We start from the raw sequence: 26,036 nt of genomic DNA on the forward strand, positions 1-26,036 counted from the left end.
CCAAAGTAAAGAAGACAGAAAAATCTCCTCTAGTTTACGTAATGTGTTAGTTTGGGGAGTTCTATAGGCTTGGATGTTTGTGACACCCAAAGCCAGCGCAGTAGCTGGTACACCTTCTGTTTGTAAATGTGCCAGGGGAAGGATGGTTAACACTCTAACATAAAAAGACTCCAAGTCAATGCATGTGAGAAACTGAGTCAGAGGAAAACGAACACAGAAACAACGCTTCACACATCCCATAAACCATCGCGATATTAAAACACCACAGGACGGCCCGCGGGCTGACGGTGTGCTCTGAACGGGGTGGCGGTGCTGGCAGGGTGCTGTCCTTCGCTGGCAGGTGGCTGTCACCCCGTACAAGGAAGGTTTTGCATACTTTATAGAGAGAGTTCTGTGCGAGGATAAGTGCTTCACCCAGGGGAAGGGGCCGATAACAGTCTCTGCTGGGGTAGGAAACGCGCGGGCTCACAAAGGTGTTAAGCTGTAAACGGTATCACTGTCCACTTGCTGAGAGCAGATTTGGCAAAGGGTTTTCTCGGTAGGTCTTGCGTCAGTTTGAGGGTCTATAGGAGGAGAGAAGAAAACCAGAGACGGTTAAGGACATTCAACAGCAGCAGCGGGCCCTCTGGGTCACACCTCCTGAGCCTCCCCGGTCTCCTCACCCACCGCTGGGCTGGGGTGCTCCAAGTCAGGCTGTTTTGCTGCACTAGATTCAAAGGTCTGAAAACCTAAGGACAAAGCCTGAAGATTACTTACCTTACTCCTGTGCTTGATAACAAAATGCTCTCAAGTTCAAACGCCTAGAGGAAATGGGGCTATTCGGCCGGGGAGGTTAACAAAGCCAGGTAAACCGGGGGTGTCTCAGCGGGCCCTTCCAAGATAGGGAGGGCTAGCTGCAGATGGGGTTTTACTTCAGATTTTTGGATTGAAGGGCTTCCTGGGACATATGACTTTCATGCTATAAACCAGAGAAGCTGGTCACCCCAAACAGGCCAGCTATGCTTTTCTAGTTCTCCCCTGCTGGGTCTGTGGACTAAATAACCTTGCTTACCACCCTTTCCATTGATAGCCCAACACCAGAGGAGGAAATGGCCACTTTCCATAAATGCTTCATCAGTCTGCACAGATGGCCAGGGGTAATCTTGACTTCCCTCACCAAAAACCAAGTAATCTCTAAGTAGACTGTCCTGGGAAGTAGACTTTGTCTTGTCTAAGTAGACTTTGCTTTATATAGGAAAAATCTACAGAGGAAATAAAATTATATCACGCACAAATGGCTCAGAAAACCTCCCATAGAATACCCTTTCATAACGAACATTACTGTTGGCATGATTATTATGCCTCCAAGAAATCTTCAAATCGTAAGTCCTCTCAAAGCATCTGAATTTACACAAGTCTTATCAGATATCATATGACCACCAAGCCAGGAAAAGTTGGAGAATTAAAAAATAAACTTATTATACAGACACACACATATATTTATCCACACACTCAAGAGATGTAGCTAAATGAACTGATGTGACAGGCTTCAAGACCACTTGTTTATGGAGACAGTGTCAGCAGTCATGGTTTAAAAAAAAAGGCTCTAGGCCAAGAAATGGATAGAAAGGTGAGAGGGAAGTAACATGAACGCTGGATCGTCTCACCAGATAAGGTGAACAAGTAATGAAAAATGCATCAATATGCTCCCGCCTCTCACTCACTCAAACACACACGTTATTTACATCTGCTTCTCTCTCTTGACTGGACTGCTTGGCAATCTTCCTTTTCACTACCCCTCAGAAAGACAGCAGGGCTTAGTATTTGTGACATTACACACCCACAGCTACCCTTGCTACAGCTCCAAAAAGAAGAGCTTGGGTTGTTTATGAGAGGCAGAGATGATAAAGCAGGAAAAGGCCCCTTCTTTCCATCCCTTCGCCAAGTATTGTTTCCCTGGCTGGTGGCTTTTTTGGAGGTATTCTCTGCTCTGTAAGGATACTAGATAATATTATCCTGGACTATAAAATAACAGCTTGCTGATTTCAAAGGGAGGAAAGGTCTGACGGGTATCAGTACCTGTGAGGCATTTAGCCTGCTGGAACCGGTGCTGTTCTAGCGGCTCCACCTGGGACCCCTGAGGCCCGAACAGACAGGGTGCGGATATGGTTCTTTGGAAGGGGATTTCATTCTTTCCTTCACAGTAACACTTAACCACCATCTAAGATCTCTATGCAGTTAGTCATCAGGGGACTCTGGTCCCCAAGTCCGGACCCTGACTTACTACAAGTGCCAAAAGAGGAGCTGTGAAGTATTACCTAGCCCAAACCCCATCCCCCTGTTCCCTCTGGTGTTAATTACTCACCCACAGACACCAGTGCATGCTGGGGAGTTGACACACTTCATTCCCCAAGTACAGCGGCAGAGCATGCAACTCGCTCCGATGTTGGCGCCGGGTCAACACAGGAGGGAAGAAGGCAGGAGGCACCTAAGCCCGTAACGTGGCATTGTTCTAAGCAAAAGAGGGCCTCAGCCATCACAATCGCATCCAAGGGTCCACACTAGAAGGGAACTTCATCATTAAGCAAGGGATGTGCTGACCTGCCCGCTTTCCTTCTTTGCAGAATGGGTTTGGGGCCCCTCGTGGCACTATGTCCTGGCACGCCCCTGAGGTCACAGAGGAAACAGCCTGCGCCTGGAAGTTCAACTGGCAGAGGCCAGGCCCAGGCTGAGAGGCGGCCCTCATGGAGGACAAACTGAACAGAGAAACCCCCACTCCACAGGATGGAAAGGCAACTTGTTCCTCTGTGGTAGAAGGCAAACAGTTTGTAAACTACTGTGAACACAGAAAGGAAATGCAATCACCCTTCTAAGAGGAACAGCAGGATCAGTATTCACGAGGAAGACCTTACAATTCCAGTTCATCACAAGGAAAGCAGCCCCTCTGAGGCCCCTGCCTTAAGACTTTTTAACCTCTCGCTGGTGGCTCAATGTTTACACATGTTTATCTGACACCATCTGGAAAACTGACTGACTGGAAAAATGAAAGGAGCACAGTAAATAACCAGATTTAATGATACTTGGTTTGGACACAAACTCCCTGCGTTTGAACGGTGCTCTCACTAGCCTTACATTCTTTAAAGTGAGATGCTTCAGTTAACTATGAGGTTTACGTGTGTTTGTTGATGGCCTTATGAGTTTAAAACCACATCAGATTAAGCAAAACTTCAGGAAGGAAAAGGAAGCCTACAGCTGAAGGGGATTACAGCCATCACTTTGCAGTTACTAGGCAGTGGGCCAACTAACAATAAATAGGAAGACGCTGTCCTGTCCCATCCAGGACTTTCATTAACAGGGAGAAAATCTCACCCCCCCACCCCCCCACTCCCTGCCCAAGACTAAGTTTGAAATCAGGCTGTTGATGCAAAGAAAATGAAATAGGGAAACCAAATGATAGGCCCCTTCTAAAAATATCTGTGGATGCTGTCATCTGGTCTCTGGTGAGAGTAAGTCCCTCTATAACCTTGGCATCTGTAGGGAAGACAAGTTTCTGCCTAATTATCACCACTAAATCACATGATGTTCTAAGAAAGGGCCATGCCTCCAAAAAACTGTACACAAAACATAACCCCCATCAACTTTAATCTGGGAATAAAACATAAACTGTTCCTGCTGCTGTCCTCCCACAACTAACTCCACTGTGACAAATCCGGATTTCTCAGCAGTGTTTTTATCTTCCTGGCAGAGAGGAGAGAACAGGGCCCCAGTTCCAAATATGACAGGAAAGGAAAAAGAACCACAGGGACAAAACTCTCCCAACTGCAAATCCACGCAGGTTAGCCACACTTTCCTGGCCAAAACTAAAAGATGCTTGGAGGAAAGTCTGCCTGAAACACAAAATTACAGTGAAATACCACTTTCTTTACTCTTTAAACATAAAGATAATTTAAGCCAAACTTGCAACCCCTGGGGTAAGTTGGAGACTAAACACAGAACATTTAGGATGGAAAAGAAATGAATCCATGTTTGCTCAATGACAGGGAAACTTCAGGTGGATTTCAGAGAACAGGTGTGGGTTTCAGAGAATGAATGCTTCTACCTGAGTAGACAGCAAAGAAATGCCTGCTGGCCACAGTCTCTGCTCACCCCCAAGGAGGGTCTGAGGGACACCCAATCTATCACAGGCCACAACCATCTGACAGCAGCATCCAAGGCTTCTGCTGGTATCACCCCAGGAAAAACGGCAGGGCTTGGGTAAGGTGGTACTATCCGATGTTGGAGAGCAGAAATGTCAGCAAGTCCTACGGAGCTCACCTTTACAGTCCAACTACGAAGCAGCTCAAGAAAACACCTAATGGTGTTGAGGCACAGCACTCTGGCTTAATTTGGTAATTTCTTAGTCTCTTCTGGGTTGGAAGAGGGCAGCGCATGAAAACCAACCTGGTGTTCAGGGACCGCAGAGGCCTGGCTGATTAAAATGCAGTCCTCTGCTTGTGAGGCTGGCTGAAGGGAACCACCCTCCACAGCTGCCTGAGAAGGGGAATTATAGGAGGTGCAGCTCTATAAAAACTGTTTGGCAAATGCTATCAACTTGCCATTTTAGACATCGAATAGTTTATGAGGGGAAAGAAAACAGGTATGGAAATTCTGGCCAAATCTGTACTCAGTTGAGGAGCCTCCCTAAAGGAAAATCAGGTTTCCAGGAAGGGCAGCCCATATAATACTCCAAAGCTGTGGCTGGCAGAGACCTGGGGGGTTTGGCTCTGCTGACCTCATTCTGGCTTTGCCACCTGATCTGATGGGCCAGGGTCAGTGCCTTGCCTGGCCTGCTCTCCCGATCCAAACATCCAGACAGTTCCTCCAGGCCCCCCTGCCCCAGGCTGTCCTCTGCTTAACTCCTAAGCCACACCTGGCACTGCCCATAGAGTGCCCAGAATGGTTACTTTTTCACACATATCGAATTCCCAGTATACTGAGAGCAGAGCATAGCCTTCAAATCAAACCACTTACGGACCATCTCATTATCTCAAGAGCACTGTCTTAGACGTGGTATTCACCCACGAGAAGCGTACATTCCAGCAGGGACACATTTTCTTGATGTCCCAAGTAGCCTGCAAAGTTGAAACAGAGGAGAAGCGCACAATAATTGCTGGCTGAATAAATGAACAAATGTCCTCCTGAAACAGCCCTCTCTTCCCTCTGCCATTTCAAACACTTAGCGCTCTTTCAAGCCTTACAGCTTCCATGAAGCATTTCAAACCTACACCTGCTTAAAGTTAATCTCTGCTGAATCCAAGCAGAACCTACTGCCTGTGGGACAAGACCTAGAACTTTAATGATCCCCTTCTGGAGGGAGGATAGCTTCTTAGATTAAGTTTCTATAACTCACATTTCTTGTAAGATGAAACTTCCTAAGGATCAATACAAGGCGCAGTTTTAACACCCAAATAATTCAACTTTTATAATAATAAAATTTTAAATAGTAAGCATTTAATAAAGAATTTATCCTCTCCCATCCTACTACATCCCCTCTTAAGTCCAGCTCCCTGAATTAAGAGTCATGCTACTCTAGCTCTCAAATTGCTGTCACGGCTAAAGAGATCACCGTTTAGAAACAAAAGGGAACTGTAGTCCAGGAGGAAATCTTAGACCCATAAACCATGACCTGAACATCACACTGTTTACGTTTGCTGGGTGTGGGCCCATCCTGTGTGACTCCTCACCGCATTCACTAGCCAGAGGGGGTGGGGGGACAAGTGGCAGTGTGCCGCTACCCTGCTGGGCTGGGATGCCGCATCTTCCCTGGGGCCGGGCGCAAGGGTAGCTGCAATGCTCCAGCCCAGCTAAGGGTTCGGCCACCGAGCACCGAACAGTAGGGTCTCCAAAGGCTTCTTTCCCTGCTTTAGCTATGCAGGATTTTGCAGACAATCTAAAAATTCCCAAAAGTGACTCTGAAACTGACCACACAAAATCAGCTATTTTAGTTCCACAAATAGTCCAAACCCCTCATTCACCTCTAAGACAGGACGAGAACATGCAGGTAACACAGACGGTGGCCAAGAAGCAGCACCCACATCAGTTCAGCAGAGGAAGGAAGTGAAGGAGGAACCCAAACGAGGGTCTCCAGGGTGGCTCCAAGATGGACAAGAGGCAAAGGCCCATCCATCCTGAGGGCGGCAGTCTGGTGGGAGGACAGATCCAGGAGTCAGGCGGACCCACACAGTGGGCGGCCTGGGTGGTCCTCCTCTCCCCTGACCAGCACTGCAGTGGAACATGCCGGGAGCTCCCCACCTTGGTGCCCCACCCCAGATGGCAGGACAGCCTGAGACGACCAGGGCTGGGCGGGAGTGCACTCTGGCCACAGGGCCACCACCACCTAGGGAACACCTTCTAACAGATCTGTCAGTCACACCACATTTTCTGATTACTGGGCTCCACTGCTTTCCAGTCATTTCTGAACACACAATTGACTAATGGAAGTTACAATTAATTACAGTGGCATGTATACAAACAGAGGCCCTGTGGAAATTAAAAGTTCAACCTCAGAACTTCTGGCCTCATCGTGGTCATTAATTTCCATTAAGGAGTCAAACTGAACACTCTACACAGACATGAATACTTAAAAAATGTCATGGTCCAGACTAGTTTCATCAGAGAGAAAGAGGAGAGAGAAAAGGGGAGAGGAAAAGAGGGAAGGGGAGTGGAGGAGACGGACAGAGAGAGAGCATACTGTGGATCAAACCAGGACTTGCAGTTCAAAGTTTTACCCTTAAAAACACTGGAATTATGCATCATGACCAAGTATTTCTCGTCCTTTAATAAATGAATATCATAGATTTTAGCAAGAAAGGGGTTGTTTAAAAAAAAGCAGAAATCTAGAATTACAGAGTAGGGTTCACATCTGTTACTGGGAAGAGAACAAAACCCCTGCAACCACGTGGCAGCTCTCCCAGTGGAGTGTTTCGGCTCCGGGCTTGGTCCTCCTTCTCTGGAAGGAAAGCTCCTGGAGAAGAATAGCCCGATTTCTCCAGGTTTTCACTGACCCTAGATTTGGGAGATCTTAATGATACATCTGACCATATTTCCTGAACCCCAAATGGGGTCACGTTAGCCAGAATGGGGGTAAATCACTAACTCTTGGGAAGGTGGGGTCCACAGCCAGGCCCCTGACAGCATTGTGCCATTTATTGTGTGGTGATCTTTCTGCTTCCAAGAGGTCCTAGGAGAGCTGGACCAGCTCTTCATTTCTCTATGTGGCTGAGGTGGCCCAGCATGGAGGGGGAAGGTCAGATTTCCAGGCTCCCACCTGACAGGAAGGGGATCCACTCCAAGGAAGCAGGGAACGGGGAGGGTGAGGCTCTCCCCCAGCACAGAATAGGTATGACAGGCCCCCAAAGGAAAGAAAGCAGAAGCCAGACAGCTAGGATTTCTCAGGCAGTCCTTTTAAGATGCTAATGGAACACTTTGGGTACCATGTACAAAACTTCCCTAATCTACCTGTGGCAGGAGGTCCTGCACTAGTGAAAAAAAATAGCCTTTGTCAGGGACTCCTAAATTGGCAAGTAGGACTTCTAGGGGACATCAAAGGTTTCATACAACAGCAAATTACTGTACCTTTTTAATGAAAAGAAACCTGATCGATTTTAGTTTACTGAGGAAAGTGACTACTCTTTGTGCCAACGGTGTTAAGACTGGCTTGGGAGTTTCCTTAATTTTGCATTAACCTCTGCAGCCATTTTAAGTAACAATAAACAACAAGTAACTTTTTAAACTGTTGCCAAGGAAATTAGGTCATCTCACAGGTAGTTCTTACAAGAGCCTTTGTGGAGTAGGTTTCCATTTTAGCCCCATTTCACAGACAAGCAAACGGAGACTCAGAGAAATGGAGTGACTTGACTCGATGACACATAGCCATGAAAATGACAGCCTTCTGCTACAGATTCATAGGTTCTCTGCTGCACCACACAGACATTATTTAACACGGGATGGGCTGCAGAGAAAGCTTTTTAAATCTGCAGGTCTCTTCAGAGCAGAGCCCTAGGGACAGCGAGCTTGAAGCGGGTGGCTGGCTCTCATCCAACTGTGATGAACCAATTCTAGAAATCAAACATAAAAGCAAGTATCCTGCAGGGCTTTCAACAGGAACCAGGATCTGGATTTAGTCTGCACTCTGCCCGATCAGCACAGAGCCTATGTTTTTACCCCCAGCCAAAGACAGGTGAAATAGACCATATGATAACAGAACAGGGCATCTGAGAGCAGGACTGTCCCAGAAAACCAGACATGCAAGGCGGCCACTGCCCAATGGGGCCTTCGCTCCAGTCTCGCATGAAAAGCAGTCTTTCTCCATGACAGTGGTCACTGCCGGCACTGCCCCACGTCCCTAGTCAGGGATGACGCCTTGAGGGGAGACCCTACTTCACCTTCCTCTCTCCACTGTGCCTAGAGTACTGCAGGTCCTCTATGAATGAATCCTGTTTAATGAACAAACTTGAGCACCTCCACCAACATGAAGCCTACACTTTTGCCAGGCAGATAGCTCGTTCAAGAGCAGAACCCACTCTGTGGCTGAGAAAAGCTTGATATGTGACAAGGTCGAACAAAAGGCTCCAGTAAGAATCAAGAAGCCAAAAAAGCAAAGAAACACTTATGGCTGATTCATGTTGATGTTTGCCAGAAAACAACAAAATTCTGTAAAGCAATTCTCCTTCAATTAAAAAATAAATACATTTTTTTAAAAAAGGCAAAGAATCCCCAGTTCTCAAGAGGTTGCTGACCTCTTTCAGGATTTCTTTAGGGGTTTCCTTAGGATGCGGGTCCTATGGTTTCTAGAATAAGGATTTAATTCAAGACGTCAAATAAACTTAGAAAACAATGAAATCTGATCCTAGAAAGTTTATAACATACATTAAACTTCTAAGGCTCTGAGAAGTCCTACAGGAAACAACCCTATTTCATTTTATTTCACACGGCATTCCTCAAACATTTGGTCACAGGATCTATTTTCTGTTTAATAACCATGAATAACCCTGAGGATCTAGTGATCTGTGAAACATTTTGAGAAACACCAATCCATGGGACCTCTAAATACCTGACGTGTCCTGAGTTCACAATACAGTGTTTTAATTCATTTTAGATTTTAAAATTTTAAACTTCAAAACAATATGGAGGATGGAGGAGGCAGTATTTTCAAATCAAATGAACACAACAACAAACCAGGGTGAAGCAGGTCAAGTCTCTTACAAGGTGGGGAATCTCCATCTTGGAATGAAAATCCAGTGTCCCCCAGGTCAGGAAGAGAAAGCAGTGTCAGCAAGCATCCTTCTATCAGCCCCGGGCCCAGGAGGACCTCTGACAGGCCAATCTCTCTGGCTACGGCACAGGAGCGGGTCCCCAACCCACCCACCCCCATCTCCCACTCATAGGAAACAATATTTATAAGATGTTGAATACTGAGCATTACGAACACTCTGAAAAGAAGCACTTAGTGGGAACTTACAGTGTACAAGAAGTTGCAGGAGTAGTTCTGGAAGTAGTTCCAGGAGTAGTACTCTACTTCTTTAGCTTCTGCACAACCTCTGTGGCCAGAAGACACCTTTCAAAAGCCATATATACATGCTACTGCTTAAAGGGCCAGGGCCATTCAGGCTCTGCCCCATGCTCAGCAGGCTGGTCAAGGGTGAGCAAAGCTGCGCTGAAAACCCAACAGGCCCAGGAAGAGCAGCCTCAGTGCTGGCGTCACTCTTTCCAGGGAAAAGGGTGTGTGCGCGGAGCACACCAGCCTTTGCACAGAAACCTCTTTCCAGGGCTCTGACAACTTTCTCTCCCTGTCGTCAACACCAGAAAGACCCAGACAGCCATTCTCTCCATGAATGACCGTTCAGACTTTGGGTGTTTTAAAACTAAGAATAAAGATCCTTGCAGATGCATAATTCTTGAGGCTGGCACACCATAACCAAAGACTAGACAACAGTTCACAAGTGTAAGTAACAGGGCCTGTTTTCCATGTAATACACACCACGTGTTACATTCCCTAATGGGAATATCTATAGCAAGAAAAAACATCACATAAGTAGCCCTATAATATTGCCTGTATTTGGTTAGAATTAGTCCTATATGAATATTTAAAGATATAATGGAATCACAGCACTTAAACATTAGTCCAACAAGTATCAAAGACTTGCTCCTTCAGAGAAGTAGCCTAAATTTAAATTCTAAATGACCTCCAACACTGCAGCCTGCTGTTTCTACACTGTTATATCACTATTTCTTTACAGTTCTATATCATCACTTACCCTTTACTGGGGCCATTTCATGGACAGAATGTTAGGTTTCAGGTTCAAAATTATATATCCTTTATACCCTTAATATTCTATGATTCTGCTAAAAAATACAACTAGTGAGCATAACAAAAAAGACGCAGACTCACAAATACAGAGAATTAGTGGTTATCGGTAGGGAGAAGAAAGCAGGTAGGGGCCAGGTAGAGGTAGGGGATTTAGAGGCACAAACTACCAGGTGTAAAATAAGCTACAACGACGTTCCGTACAACATGGTGAATATAGCCAGTATTTTATAATAACCATAAATGGAGTATAAGCCTTTAAAAATCATGAATCATTATACTGTACACCTGTTATATAATATTGTACAGCAACTAAACTTCAATTAAAAATACAATCTTATTGGTTAAAAAAACAAAAAACAGTTCTCTGATTCTGTCCTCTTTTGAAGAGTCATCAGCGATATGGCCAGTTGGCAGAGACAGGAAGAGAAGTCTCTCTTTTTTCTCCACATGGGCTCTTCCTGGTAAGTATTTTCCAGTCCTTATCATTAAGTTGTTTAAAATGCAACTAAATACGAGGTTGCTCCCTAATGGGGTCTCCAAATGCCAAAAGATGTAGATGAACGAAAGAGCATGTGAATTTAGGCATCTCTTGACATCAAAACTACAGTGAAACTGAAGCTGCTTTCCCGTTGAGAAGAGACACATGACAGTCTCAAGAGGGCTTACTGGAAGCTTAGCCTTGCAGCCAGCAAACTCGCTCACAGACATGCCTGCTGCCAGCCTGTAAGTATGTGCACCAAGTTCCACCAATGCCTAAGAGAAGAAAGTGCCCTTCACACCCCAGTAGCTGGCACTCATAAAAAGGTACAATTATTTTTTCCTTTTCCAGATAGATCCCTAGGTCAAAGGATTTCACACATGGTCTAAAAGGAATGATATGTGTGAAACACCCAGCCCTCCAGAGAAGCATCTCGCCACAGCTCTCCAGCAAGATTGTCTGTCAGCTAGACAGACCTGCTCCATTAACTCCACAACCAGACAGCGCCCACTCGGGGTCATGTGACCTTCAGTTAGCAAGACAGGGATAGAGTCCAGAGAAATACCACAACTACTGGCTTTAAAAATACAAAGTCAAACCAAGAAAGTCATTATAGAACAAGTCTTGGGAAGCTGGGCATGCTTAATTTTGAAGTGGGTTCTGAGATTATACTCTGAGGCCTGTTTTGTGAATTCAGGAGCATCTTCAATAAAGTGACAGCAACAAGTTAAATGTAAAAGCAAAGAATACACGTCAGGCCACACGTGACCCTGGCTGTTTAGAGGAGCAAATCATTCCAAAGCAAGATGGAAACTCTAAAACCCTGAAACCAGACGCTCACAGCCCTTCACTGTCTTCCGTATGTTTCTTCTCTTGCTCTGGTCATATTAAACTGGTTTACTTTCAGGAAAATTTACTTTCAGGTAACTAGTTTTTATTTTTACTGAAGAAGCTATATTCTCAAAAAAACTTCCCCCAAAATGTTTTGAGAAAAAGATGACGGCCCTAAGATTCTAATAATAATAAAATGTGTAATCTTAAAAGTAGTTATTATCAAAATAAGAATGCTTTAAATAAATTTTTAAAACTTAAGTATTTAAATCTCCCTTAAAATATTTTTATATAATCTTTCAGAATTACACACACACGCACACACACACAAAAGAAAGGTCTGCTATTCAACCAAATGGAAAACAAACACTTGAAACATCAGGGAAAAATTGCTACCACATTTTCTTCTCAGTAAACTAGAAAGTAGGCTCCTTACAACCAAACCAAAATTAAAACCTACTCAAGTGTTTAGAAGCCACAATCACATTCCTCTTCTTAAAGGAAGACAAACTATCCTTCTAAAAGGCCAAATACCTAAATTTCTCGAGGCAAGTCTCCACCAGCCTGAGTTCTGGCAGCATGAAAGTGTGTCAGCCTACTTAGCTTCTGCTGCAGTCTTTTGACCATCTCAAGGGCTATTAAGTGACTGGAAACAGATGTCTGAGTGCCATTAGGGGCCTGCTTCTGCCTGGGAAAGAGGAGAAGCTGAGCATCACAACACTCTCGACATTCCCCTTTCCACAACTACCCATGGCTGGATGAGCTCACCAGGGGAGGCTCCTGCGATTCCTGCACCAGGGCAGAGGGTTAAACAAGGCTCAGGTGTTTATGGCTTTGAATCTCATTTCTCTTTCACACCACTTAAAGAGTATAAGTAGCTTGCTGATGGTACAAAAAAAAAAGGAACTGAAACACAGAACAGAGCCCCTAAACATGGGAGCATCTGGGGGTGCAAACCTGTTACAGTAGAAGACCCCAGTGCTCTTTCTACTGCTTGAAGAGGAGAGTTTAGGGGCAAGCTGTGTATTACCTGCTACTCTGGCTCCAGTTCAGAGTGCTTCCCATTTTTATCATCTAGCCATGATAATGATAAGCATGATCATGGTTCTAGCCATTCCAGAAACAGAGATTCTGGGTTCAGCTGTGTGACCTCGGGCAGACCACTTAACTTCTCTGGGCTTCCTGCTACCTCATCAGTTAGTGTGCGTACCTAGTCACACCGAACATAGCCCACTTCAGATTTACAAAGCACTTTCACACCCTTCAGTATATTAGATTCTAGCAGTAACCCCATGAAGTAACAGGGGCTGTTACCCTCATTTTATAAAACTGGAAACTGAAGCTCAGAGGCTAAGTGACACACTCTAGATGGCAGCCAGAAAGCAGAAGAAGTGGAACTGAGCCCTCGACTTCTGATTCTAATCAAATGCTTTTCTTGCCACACCATGTTGTGTCTTTTTGGTTCCAAGAGAATTAAAATGCCACAACTTAAAAAAAAAAAAAAAAAACTGTCACCATTCACAAATCATGTCACTATTTGGAACCTGATATCATTTATACATTGGGAAAAAGAAGCACATGAATAAATGCTCCCTCACATAAGAGCTTCTGTTTTCAATTTAATTCTTTTGCTTTTTAAAATTGCTTAGATGCTTAGCGATAAAGATGCTTAGTACTACTAGTGAAAAATCGAAAGATGTTGCTTCTGGTGGCAAGAGTCTACAAACATAGTCTACAGTTAAATTAGAAGCACCTAAAAATTGTTACTTTGTTGGAATAAAAGACACAGAAACCACCGAAGATGGACCGTGGCAGTGCTGGACCAGAGGGTCTAAGAAAGTCCTCTGGCAGAGTCCTGCACCATGACGTTTGTATGGCCTAAGGTTCCTTTCCTCCCTGCCCCTCTGTCCTCATCCATCCATCCAGTAGGGGTATCTGCATCACAGGTCAGCGAGGGTGACTGGATACAAAGAAAAATGAAACCTCTGAATGTGTGTGTTCGTTTCACTGGCAGTAAAAGTCCTGAGCTGTCAGCAAACTGTGGAAAGGGGCACCTGACAGCCCTATTTGTTCTGCAGGTACAACTCGGAATGAACTGGCTGGGAGCCAGGTTACTGCACCATGTAAATAAAGGCGAGGGTCCCCCCCCCCCCGCTCTGTTAATACTACGCACTGACCTGCTCTGCCCACTTCCCCTTTCCTCAGTGAGCCTTCAGCCTGGCACCCAGCTCTGAGATGAGGCCTGCTTAGCACCAGTGAAGCTCCCCACGTTCAAACCAACAACGTTCTGTGTGGAGATGAGGGAATCAAAGTTAAAATCCAACCCATCAGCATCCATGAGTTCGCTACGGATAATGGACTCCATGTCACATTCCAAGCTCCCATTGAACATGTCCAGGTCCAAGTCGCTGGGGAACTTCTCGTGGCCCATGACTGGAAGGTTCGCACTGGTTGAGTACAAGGAGGAGCCTGAGAGAGAGTCCGAGAGGGTTTGCATAGACTGGCTGACGGGAGACTGCTGCTGGTGTTTGGCTGACCCGAGGCTGCTGGAGTCGCTCAAGCCCATGTTGCTGACGGAATTCGACAAGGCACGGCTGCCACCGAGAGCGCCCTGGGTTTGGTGCTGGTGGTGGAGCAAGTTCTGATTGACCAAACTCCCCTGGTTAGGCTGGGCGGCAAAGGACATCATTGGGTCACTGCGAAGCATCACGTTCCGGCGGGAGTTCTGGGCGGACACAGCGGTGCTGGCCTGAGACATCAAGGGGTCCGACTGGGTCATCATGACATCGCTGTGGCTGAGTGAGTCCGACGTGAGCAGGTCCTGGAGTGTCTGGTTGCCATAATGGGACATGGAAGAGAAGGTGGCTGGCTTGTTCTCTTGGATGGTCTGCATGGGAGACTGGCGCAGGGAGTTCAGAGACGAGGGACCAAATACCGCGCTGCTGAAGGAGCTGGTGGGGGAGCCCAGGCCGGAGCCCTTGGTGGTGTACGGGAAGCTGGAGCTGCGCTGCATGAGCCCCCCCGGGGGCGATGGCTGGGATGCAGGGAGCGCGATGTTGTCCAGCAGGTCGTCCATGAGGTTGTCGGCCAGCCCGTCGTTCAGATTCATGGTGCCCGCCATGTCGGTCAGGCGGGGCAGCTCCACAGTGCACGGCTTGCTGACAGAGGGCGACAGGCTGGCCGAGCTGCTATAGAGCATGGGGGACAGCGGTGCGTCATCGTCTTGGACGTCGTCCAGCTCTGTGCTCGCCAGAATGGGGGACAGGCGGCCGCTGACTGTGCTGGCGTTGGAATTGGTGCGTGAGCGGAAGTCGGTCCACGCGTCCAGCTCATCGCTGCTGCGGGATGTGGGGCTGCCGGGCCACTTGGAGAGCTGGGAGGGACTGTCGTCTGCTGACTCGGGGGCGGTCTGCAGGGCTGCCTTCTTCTTGGCGGCACGGCCGCGGCTCTTGGTGTACTTGTTGCTGTTGTCCATGGAGACGGCCCGCCGCCGGGGTGCCTTGCCACTCTTCCCACCATCCGGGTTGATGATCCACCATGAGCTCTTGCCGGTTCCCTCATTCTGGACCCGCATGAATCGGCTGTGCAGTGACAGGTTGTGCCGGATAGAGTTCTGCAGAGAGAGAAGGGACAATGCAAATGAGCCGCAGTGGTCCAACTGAGCACCCAGGAGAAACAGTTACTAATCTGACGCAATTTTTAAAGCAGCCTCAATTTCAGAGGCTTAAAAAAAAAAAGGCATTTGCATGAGTCTCCTTGGCTTGGGATTAAATGACAATATTGTAGATGGCATTTTCATAGTCAGGGTGTGGGAGATGGTTTCATATTCAGAAGATGCGGGGGACTGTAGGACTTCACAGGTTTCCTTGTCCTTTCTGTAACTGTACTTCCTTTACTGAAGTTTGCACTTACAATGTATTACCACATCATCTCCCCTTGCATTTTGCAACAAACTTCCCTGGCTCTCTAAGGGTGATTCATCACCTACAGGGCTTTTTTATTCCATTTTGGTCCCTTTCTCCTCTAGTACAAAGGCAGCATCTACCTTTTCTGAGCTACTTCTATTCAGAACTGGTGTGAATTTTTACCTATCTTTTCTCTGACTCCATCTCCTGCCACAATTTCACACCTGTCTCACAGGCATAAGAAAAAAATGGCAGAGTAAGATTTGCTGAGTTGACAGAAGAAGTAAGGCGAGGCTCCCATTCAGAAAAATTCCAGCTAATTTATGCAGACAGTCCCTCCTCAAGGCAATGTGATCTGAGCACAGTAACTTCCTTCCAAAGAGCACAGTGTGGAAAGGGGAGGTGAGGGAGAGTAACTTTACAGTGAAGAAACATGACAGCTCAGCCCGGTAATCAAGGTCAACAGCAAAGGGCAAAGTCAGATTGATGGTGTGCATTCAAAACAACGTGATGAAAACAGCACCCTCCCCTGTGGCCTTCCTTCCAAAACCCATCACCTCATTCCACTCGTGAGAAAAAGAGCAGACAAGTCCCAAATAAGGAACAGTTGAAAATGCTTGTCCAGTTCTCCTCAAAACTGTCAGACCCACAGGGAGCCTAAGAGAAACATGCTGACTAAACACAATGTGGAATCCTGGATGGGATGCTGGAATAGAAAAAGCAAAGTATACGGCAAAAGCTAAGGAAATCGGAATAAAGCACAGACCTCAGTTAATACTAATAATGTACCAACATTGGTTTATCAGTTGGGACAAGTGTACCAAACTGATATCGGATATTAATAACAACAGGGGAAACTTGATGTGGATAGCCAACATCAAGAACTTTCTGGGCCAGTCTGGTAACTTCTCTGCAAATCTAAAACCATTCTATATTAAAAGGTTTATTCTTAAAAAAAGGAAAGATGAGGGCAAAATATCCTCAAAACCCTAACAATTGCTCCCATCTTGCAAGAATCCTCTTCCTGATTTAGGGAAGCCCAGTTAACAGAGATGACCCTGATGCAGCCCCGTCTCTGTCACCGACCAACCATGAGACCTGAGCAAACCATTCGGTCTATGTCCAACAGCTTCAGTTCCCCATTTTCATTACAGCCATAGCATTTGAACCATCCCTCTCTGATAGGGATGACGTAAGGATGATATATGATAATGTACTTCAAAAGCCAGTCACGCTACTAAGTCAGGGTGTTCTTACTGCCATTGTAAAACAGAGAGTACATGATGGACAGAGCTCATTGCCTGGGGAGGTCTCCTATTCTGTAAAATGCCTCGTGTGCTATGAAAGAGAGGAGCTGATGATGGCATCTGCCACGTCTGGAACAGCACCTGCAGGTCAGATGAGTTTTTATTTGCAAGTTAAAGACAAAAGATATTGCCTGCTGCTGTCTATTAAATGCAAACCATCCTAAAAGTTACCGTAGTTAAAAAAAAAAAAACTGGCAATCACCAACTGTATTTATGTAGAAGATACAAATACATGTGTTCTACCAGAATGTTTTTAAAACACAGAAAGTCAGTGGGATTTCACCATACATAAATAACCCAAAATACTCAGAGTGTTTCTGTGTATATGTTCCCATGCAAGGAAGTCCGACAGCTCTGGCTGGGCAATGAGCATCACCAACCATGGGTCATAGCTCGGCATCTCTATGACAGGCGTAAAGACACGTTTGAGAGGACATGCTGAGTATCTGATGAGCCAAATGGTGCCCAGGAGACTATATACCCAGCTTCCCTTTCACTCTTTTGGTTTTTTAAAGAATGGCATGTCTACTCATGGTTCAGAAATCACATTTCTTTAAAAAGTAAAACACTTTCTCCATAAAGATATGAAGCATGCTCTTAAAACTCACTCCACAGGGTTCAAAAAGCAGGCAAGTGCACGGTGATTCTATTACTGAGTACCCAGGAGACTAGATATATGAACCACAAACTTAAGCTCAAGCTTCTGGTTAGGAAAAAAATAGGCTTCAGTTTCTGAAGCCCTGTGGGGGCGATGTGGACACTGATTGAACCACCCCTCCCGTGGCCAGCCCCCGCTGCTCCAGATTTTGGAAAGAGTTTATTCATACCAACACCCAGCAACAACAATGATCAGTCATAAATATCCAGTTATCCACCCTTTAAAAAGCATTTGTGGACAATTTTTTAAATGAATTTTTAGTTTCACCAATTCCAAACCAAGCAGAAATGAAAATGTTAACCCTTTAGAGACCTCCAAAATGTCCTATATGGATGGTCATCTATTCTACAACTCTAACCCTAGTGATGTATGTTTGTAATTTTTTTAAATTATAAGCTACCACTGGTTAGAATTTGGAGAGAGAAGCTAAGCTTCTGTAGGGCCTTGTGGGAAAGGGGCTGGAACACCCTCACAGAGGACAGAACCAAGGACTGTCAGACCCGGGCCCTGATTGCCAGGATGAGGAATGGAGCCTGACTGACTACAAGAGTCCATTCCTGGGTCAGCGCTTTTAGATTCCTCATCTCTAATCTTCCTAACAAACCACAAAGTCGATGCCCTCATCATATATATGAAGCCTCAGACTGAGAGAGATTAAATAACTTATAGAAGGTCACACAGCTTTAAACCGAAACTTGTTTTTCCAACTCCACTCCAATGCTTTCTCCCAACCTTTCCCGGATCTGTCACCAAATTATACAGAAGTCATCATTTAACTTAACATCTAAAGAAAGACATTTATTTAAGAAAGACGAAGGATACAAAGGCATAATCTTATATGACTATAATTTTGTGAAATAAAAGTTAACAGTAACAATTTAGTAGGTCTTTCCTAAAAATGTTTTTAAAAGTCTTTACAAAGAGTAATCCTATAGCCTGCGTTTGCATTTCTTTACTAAGGTGGCCATCACAGCATTCATCCTAAAGGGAGGGCAGTGGTTACCATACAAACCCAAACAAGCTACACTTAGATTCTGAACCAAAACCCAATTTATTAAATGGGTGATCAGCTTCAGTGTCAAATCTTAGTTCAACTCTTGCTTTAGAGGTTACTAATGACAGAATGCATTCCCTAAGGCATATCACCTACGCGACACTCAGACAGGATTTTCCAGTTTCATTACTAAGACAGTGCAAACAAAAACTATGTCACAATCATCCTCATGGTCCCTAGCCTTCCATTTATGAAATCCATAATCTGAAGCGGCGGGGGGACATTGACAAAGACCCATCAGTACGGTCCCCCCAGTCCATTTCTAGCTCAAATGCCCCTCACCCTAACAAAGTCAGATGTCAGAAATGTAGTCTGCTTTTTTGCCTCACAGGTCATGATTCTAATCACCAGGTTCTCTATGTTTTGGTGAAACAGGAAAAAGTGAACATAAATGCCCGAGAACGTATCAGAATAGCAGTGTTTCCCCAACACCTTCCCTGATAATGGAAGTTAGTGGTGATATAATTTCTGTAAGATTTCAAACTGCCCCTCCCTCACCTCAAACCCAGGAAGGAAGAAGTGGAATTTATAAAAAGAAACCAGCCAATTATAAAACCGTTTTATAATGTGCAGTTTAAGTTCTCTAAAGACCTCTTTAGTCAGGGGCTCTAAATTAAATTCCCAATGTATTTTGTGCATGTTAAACTATAAAACTGCTGTTAAAAATATTCTGTGCTTTTCCACTAATTCATCTATCATACTAAATAGTCTAAATTTGTAAGATATAACATTAGTTTGAGGGTTGGGAACTGACAGAGAAGGAGGAACGGTTTGATAGGACTAGAGAGATTTTTCCAGTCACATCTAAATACACATTTTGGAAAACATTGTGAGGTCCTTAAGGCTAAGGTGATAAGGTAAATATTACCAACCAGGACTCCCGCTGCTAGATCTCAGGCCATTCTGTCATCACATTTGTTTACTAGAGAAGCCAATAAATTACTATAACCCCAACCCAAAACCAGGTGAATAGTTCTGGTTATTTAAATCCACTACTAAAATTTTTTTCTTCCCTGGTAACTCAGACAGTAAAGAATCTGTCTGCAATGCAGGAGACCCAAGGTCAATGGGGAAGCCCCCTGGGGAAGGTAATGGCAGCCCACTCCAGTATTCTTGCCTGGAGAATTCCATGGACAGAGAAGCCTGGCAGGCTCCATTCTATGGAGTCATAGAGAGTTGGACACAACTGAGTGACTAACACACAACACAACTAAGAAATTCAGAGATTGATGAATTACAGTAAACTAAACACTTCTAGGAAGAAACTTTTGTCAGGGACAAAAATGCCAGTGTTTCCCCACCCGATTCCCAGCCAGGGCCCAAAGACGTAGAAAACCCTGAAAACAACTGTAGCACAAGCTGTCTGAAGACAGAGCAGAGATTAAGAATAAATACCCTTTGATTCACTTTTTATGTCAATATTCTCTTTTACAAAATGATTTATACTAAAGCAAGGCCTACTCTGGGGCAGAAAAAACAGGTGTAGGTAATTAGCAGCAGAGCTGCCACAGCTGTCCTGAGTGACAGCAGCTGTCATTGGTGGCCTAGCCCTTCAAGGAGGGGTGCGCAGGTGCGTGGAGGAGGAAGGTGTGCCGACATTTCACAGTCACACGCACTCACATTTTACAGTCAGGCTGATTGGCGTGTGGTCCAGAGCCTAAGGTTCCCTTGGCCTGGCGCTCTTCGAAGAAATCAGCATAAAGATGACTATCCTCATCCGAATTTGGTCATTCTTGTTCGTGCTATAATGAAGACAGTGTTCTAATGCAAGACACGTTTATCCCTAATGCTAAAGTGCACAGCCACTACATTTATGCCAACTGGCTGTGAAGATAGATGGACCCCAAGCAGAGTAGATTAGATCGGATGTCATAGAGAAGCTACCTGAAACAAGTAAGTATTCCACCAATATTTACAAAGTGGGTAATTCACACATGCAATTTTTTAAGGTGGCCAACGGAGGGAGGTAGGCTTCAATGTCAGCCAGGTCGGAGCTAGAATAAGTGGCCTAGGCGTGTGTCCTGCGACCCTGGACAACTGAGCCAACTTCAGTTGCCCCTTTTATAAAATGAGAATAAAACCACCCTCTCTAACTCTAGGATCTTTGGGACGATCAAATGAAAGTATGCATGCAAGTTACTCATCCAGTGCCAAGCACAAAAGCAGCTCTCAACTGTCAAGATTCCACACGCGGAAGCAGTGACATCACAAAAGTTCACTTACTGTTTTCTGAGCATCATATGCTTTAAACCAGATGAGAGGGCGGCTCCTTTCAGGAAAAGATTTCAAACTTGTAAAAGTATTTCAAAGTGCCTTGCTGCTCAGGAGTAGCTGGTAATTTCCCAACTGTTGCTACCCTATGTCCGCTCCAACCCCTTCCAACCCATGTTTACCTTGTAAAGACTGTCCACTAACCCAGACACCAGCTGCATGTGCTTCCCCTGGAATACAGAGAGGGTTTTGTCTGGAAGCAACATGTGGTATCAATTTATCTTTCTCAGCAAGGGCAACAAGGAATCCACTGACTTTGAAAATAAAAAGGGCGTTGTGTAATTTAACTCTTAAAGGCCTCTACCTTTCTCAGTCACTTCCTTTTTTTGGTTATCTCAAAATGAGTTATGGTTGTCAACTCCCAAGCCAGACCCACTGATGTCCACCAAGCAGACTGCAGGCAGTGCCCTGGTCCTCATGAGAGATTTCAGTGGGGATGATCTATAAAGGACTGCTTTTAAATCCAGTGCTCATCTACGCTGCACACAGGACCAGTATTTCAAGTAGGTGTCCTTGCTTTGACTTGTTGTCACTGATAGGTCAGAATGGGACTGCCAAAGACCTGAATTCTAAAATATGTAACTGCTGAACAGTTGACAAAGGTCATGTGAAAAACCCAGTGGAGACCCAGGGAGCTGTGCACCACAGCACAACAATGGAGAGACAGGTTCGGGAGAGATGCTGCCTTTGACTTTTGATGATAGGCTCTTTCAGAGTCAGTTCTCTTTATGATGCCCTGATTTCTCTTAGGTATCAGTTCTCCACCCTGGCTGCCTCTTCCAATCAGCTGTGGAGGCTTTAAGCACTCAGTTGTAGAGACTGGTGTGAGTAAGCCTCGGTGAGGCACAATATGAAAGCTCCCCAGATTATCAGCTCAGAGCTGAGAGTCCCTGGAATTTCCCCCTTACGTTTCTGCTGGCTGAGACTCTAAGCTAAAGATTCCTAGTCTCCCCAGGTCTGATGACACAGCACAGCAGATGGTCTTTAAGCCCAAGTTTCCACCATTTAGAAGATAAGGATGAGAACTGGGCTCACAGATTAAAGCTGTGTTTATACGCAGGGAGTAAAACGGAGAGTTAGAGCAATCTATCAGATCACTGGAGTCCAGATAGGGTTTCTTCCTTAAAAAAATAAATAAATAAATAAGGTGGGGGGAGGAGTTGAGAGGGAAGGGTCCTTGACCTTGCACTGCCTTGTGGACAGTCATCCATCCTGCCCTGTGCCACTTCTCCACCCAGCATGGATAAGCATGGACAAAAAAGGGGCAAGAGGACTTTCCCAAAGGTAGTAACTGATATAGGCCACAGAAGGGATGGGCCGGGACTGTAATTGATCCCTGTAATTCTCAGAGCTCTCCCTGAATTAGCAATGCAACCTCACATAATCCCTTTTATAAGAGACTGTCCTTCAAATGAAATGCCAAAGATAGACTGCATAAAAATAACCACTGAAAAGGCCGTACCCCAATCCTGAGGTACTTATCAGCTTCCATTGTTAAGAATACAGCAAAGTATTACTTAATGAACTCCCTTGAGATCCAAAGCACATGATTTTAAGCAGATCATCTCAAGAACGTTAATAACAACCACACCGTTTCTCCTTCCTCGACTGTAGGAAACACGACGTCGCTGCACTTGGTGCAAAGACCCTGGATGGAGGGAGGCGGGGAGTGGACACTGCAAAGGGCCAAGAAGGGCCCATGTGAGGGAGAAGAGTGAGGGCTGGGCCTTCTCATTAGACAGCAGACATTTAGCTGGCTTGCCTTCATCTACTACATTTTATCGACTTTGGGGCTAATTTTTTCAAAAGCAAGTACACAAAGTATGACAGCATAAAACAGACTTGAATTCAGAGCCATTGTTTCTGACTATATGGAATACCAACTATAATAGCCTTTCAGACACATAAGAAAAACATTCACATAAAGGATTGCATAATCAACCCTGATGTGTAAGACAAGTTCCAGGCCAGTTCCACTCTTACGTTTGTCTAAAACACTAAAAGTTTAAGCCATTAAAGGACTTATTTTTAAAAGATGATGTTCTAAAATAAATATTGTCGGGAATTTGTCTGAAGGATTAAATTTCCAGCTAGAAACAAGATTTCCGTTAAATCTGCTGACAATCCTCTACCCATAGAGATCTTTGGAAAACTAACATTTGTTTCAAGTTTTCACACAGTAAGCAGTAGGTTCTGGTTCCTTGTTTGGAGGAATAAAATAATAACAACCTGGTGATCAGTAAAATGAACCCATTTCGTACCCAAGACAAATGAGACACACGAAGCTTTCTTGGGAAAAGAAAGGCTTGGCAGACAATTTGCTCTTCCCCTCAACTGAACAAGAAGTCCTAGATGGGAAGAAATTTCTCTTAAAGAGCTACTACGCTATTACAGACAGTTTTGTTGGGTTTTCCAGTGTGGGTTTTATTTTCATATTAATTTTTATTTTTTTCATTTAGCAATTTTTTTTCAAGCCCTTCCACAGCTGTTTCTGCTCTTGGAGGGCAAGAGGGAACATTCCATTCCTCCCAGCCAAACCTGCACTTCCGGCACACAGAGAACCCTGGCAGCCTCGCACCCTCTGCCCACATCCACTCCCCTCAGCAGCCTCCCCACCCCCAAACCCCTCCGGCTGGAAGCCGCACGTCCTCCTTCCCACCCCCGAGGAAGCAGCAACTAATGCATGCAGTCAAAGGAAAGACAATCTCCAGAAAGCAGGTTAAAGCTGCAGCATTTGGCCACCCCTGCCCTCCTGGCTCCAGGTTTCTTCCTGATGTGACTGAATCTCTTCCCTTTCCCATAAGGGGCTTGGCAAACACATGCTACTTAAATTCTCCTCCCCGGTGGCTCAGACGGTAAAGAATTCACCTGCGATACAAGAGACCCAGGTTCAATCCCTGGGTCAGGAAGATCCCTTGGAGAAGGAAATGGCAACTCACTCCAGAATTCTTGCCTGGAGAATCCCATGGATAGAGGAGCCTGGCAAGCTGCAGTTCATGGGGCTGCAAAGAGTTGGACATGACTGAGCAACTAACACACACCTTAAGACCGTGCAGGACAAGCCACACAAAGTTGATGCTTCAAAGGGTTAAAAACCATGACATAAAAGAACATTCCTGAAACTGACTCTGCAAAGTAGAACAAAGTAGAACAGAAATAGCTTTGTTATTAACAAAATTTTCACTTAAGATTAAAAAAATAAAGCTGCAAGTTTTTTCAGTTTGAAAATGTATTGTGGGTGGAAATGGAGAGAATAAAAGGGCACTGGAAATACACATCCAGAATTCAGGAATGCACTGGAGTTTAATCACTTTCATGGCATTATGTAAGTGATCATCAGGACAGGAAGTTCAGTAAAAGGTAATACTGTGGAAAATGGAGGGCTGCTAAACTCATCTAATAACAAGCAACCTTAACTTTACAGTGAAAGAAACTGAAGACCAACGAGATAAAAGGCATAGCTGAATTCAATCAGCTAGGAGGTGGCAGCCAAGCTGAGACAAACTCAGATCTCCTGGCCTCTAGGTGTTACAGTAATACCACCCAGAAACACCGTTAGTCCCAGTGTCTGGATTACCATGACAACTGAAAAGGTGAGGTGAAGTGCATGGAGCAGAGGACTGATAAGATCTACCATCCATCCATCCATTCAGCTTCAGTCTGCCTTGCTTTACAACTTATGGAATAGCTGTCTGTCTCCCCTAACACTTACTGAACCCTTTACAACCAGATGCCATGTTTTATTACAGCTTTACTGCCTAGCATGGCACTGCCACACAGCAGGTGCTCAAAAATATTCCTCTAATCAGTGAATTAGTGGGAAGGGGACAGCAGCCACAAAACAGGCCTGAACTATATGTTAAAATGAAATGTTATAAAAACATGAGACCAATAAATGGTCCTCAATATGAAAAATGGAAGGAAATGTCCATTGCAAAATGTGAAATAGCATCAAGGTTTTTCTAAAGTCAACAAGTCTCAGCCTTGAATATAAACTTCAATTATACAACCAAATTTCCCAAAACAAAATGACATAGTCTAGTAAGCAGGCTTAAGGTTCTCTGTAATAATATTATAGAGATGGGCAGAAGGATGGCACGTAGGCTATTCAGGGGAGCAAGGGTTTGGGAGAATGGTCTCAGGTCCGGCCAGGGTGTAGATGCCTACCTGTCTCTATCCGTCTTGGGGTGTTATGGAGCCCCCATTACTTGGTAATGCAGTTGATTGGCTGAGAGCACTCAGAGGCATCCTTGAAACCACAGATAACACGCCTAGTTCTAAATCTCCCCCAAGCAAACACAGGGATAACAAGAGAAATCCAAAATGAAGTCTACCTCACCTGCAATCTGAAGGAACTTACTGTATTAGTGCCTGCCCAAGCCAACACTCTGTGCTTCACAAACCTAATCTCACTTTATTTTCATGGAAAGTCTGTTAGGAGGAGACTGGGGTGCAGGACAGTAACTGTCTATAGGCACTGGGGCCTGAAATCAAGCCCAAGGCTAACTCCTATAGCAGAGTTCTAACCACTGCACTGCGCGTCCGTCTCCAGTCCCCCAACTGACTAAGGACAGAGGCACCATTCCAAGTGACCAAGGAGCTTGCAAGACTACACTAACCTGTGTCACTGAATTAAATGTTCTCAGCTCTAAGTTTCTGTACATGGTTCCTAGGACTATGAAAGGAGAGGAAAAGGTGGAAAAAAATCACTAACCATAAAGCAAGTGTTGGAACTGGATCATTTTTAGAAATGATCCTTTTTTCTCAGACACTCCCCAAAAGGAACACTATGGACATGTTCTGCCTTGACCTGGGATCACTACTTTTAGGGAATGAACAAACTGGATCACTGCCATAAACTTTTGAGTGCCCAGGCCTTCCTCTGTGCTATCACCTGTGACCGATTCAAGCCAATTTACCTGGTTGTCCTGGGCAGGCCTATCCAGGCCCCCAAGAGCTGGCACCATTCTAAGGTCCTGAAGCCAGAGACATCAGGCAAATGTCAGCTTTACCAGGGACCTTGCTATTTACAAGGCTTAATCTGAAACAGGGACTCAGCTCTATACTATTTAAAATATGTAATTAGTTTATTATTGAGCCAGAAATGATTAGCTTGCTTTCAAACTATGTGAATTTTAAAACATGATGTCTTTTGCCTGCCAGCTGACAGCATGATCGGGTTGCTTCTGTTTAGCCTCAATCAAA

General features: G+C 45.0%; 1 protein-coding gene across 2 annotated transcripts in view; it reads right to left on the bottom strand.

Annotated features, from left to right (window-relative positions):
- Window positions 1–201: 201 nt before the first annotated feature.
- The window catches only part of FOXO3 (forkhead box O3), a 115,214-nt gene continuing 89,379 nt past the window's right edge, over window positions 202–26,036 (bottom strand). The window contains exons 2-3 of one of the 2 annotated variants that reach the window (XM_068984905.1): window positions 13,814–15,249; window positions 202–563 (exon numbers count right to left, since the gene is read on the bottom strand). In XM_068984905.1, the coding sequence (XP_068841006.1) occupies window positions 13,849–15,249 (1,401 nt within the window). In that variant the 3' untranslated portion in view covers window positions 202–563; window positions 13,814–13,848. The remainder of the gene's footprint in view (window positions 564–13,813; window positions 15,250–26,036) is intronic. The other variant, XM_068984906.1, reaches the window with a different exon arrangement.

Source organism: Capricornis sumatraensis, chromosome 13 (assembly GCF_032405125.1).
Source record: "Capricornis sumatraensis isolate serow.1 chromosome 13, serow.2, whole genome shotgun sequence".
NCBI classification, from domain to species: domain Eukaryota; kingdom Metazoa; phylum Chordata; class Mammalia; order Artiodactyla; family Bovidae; genus Capricornis; species Capricornis sumatraensis.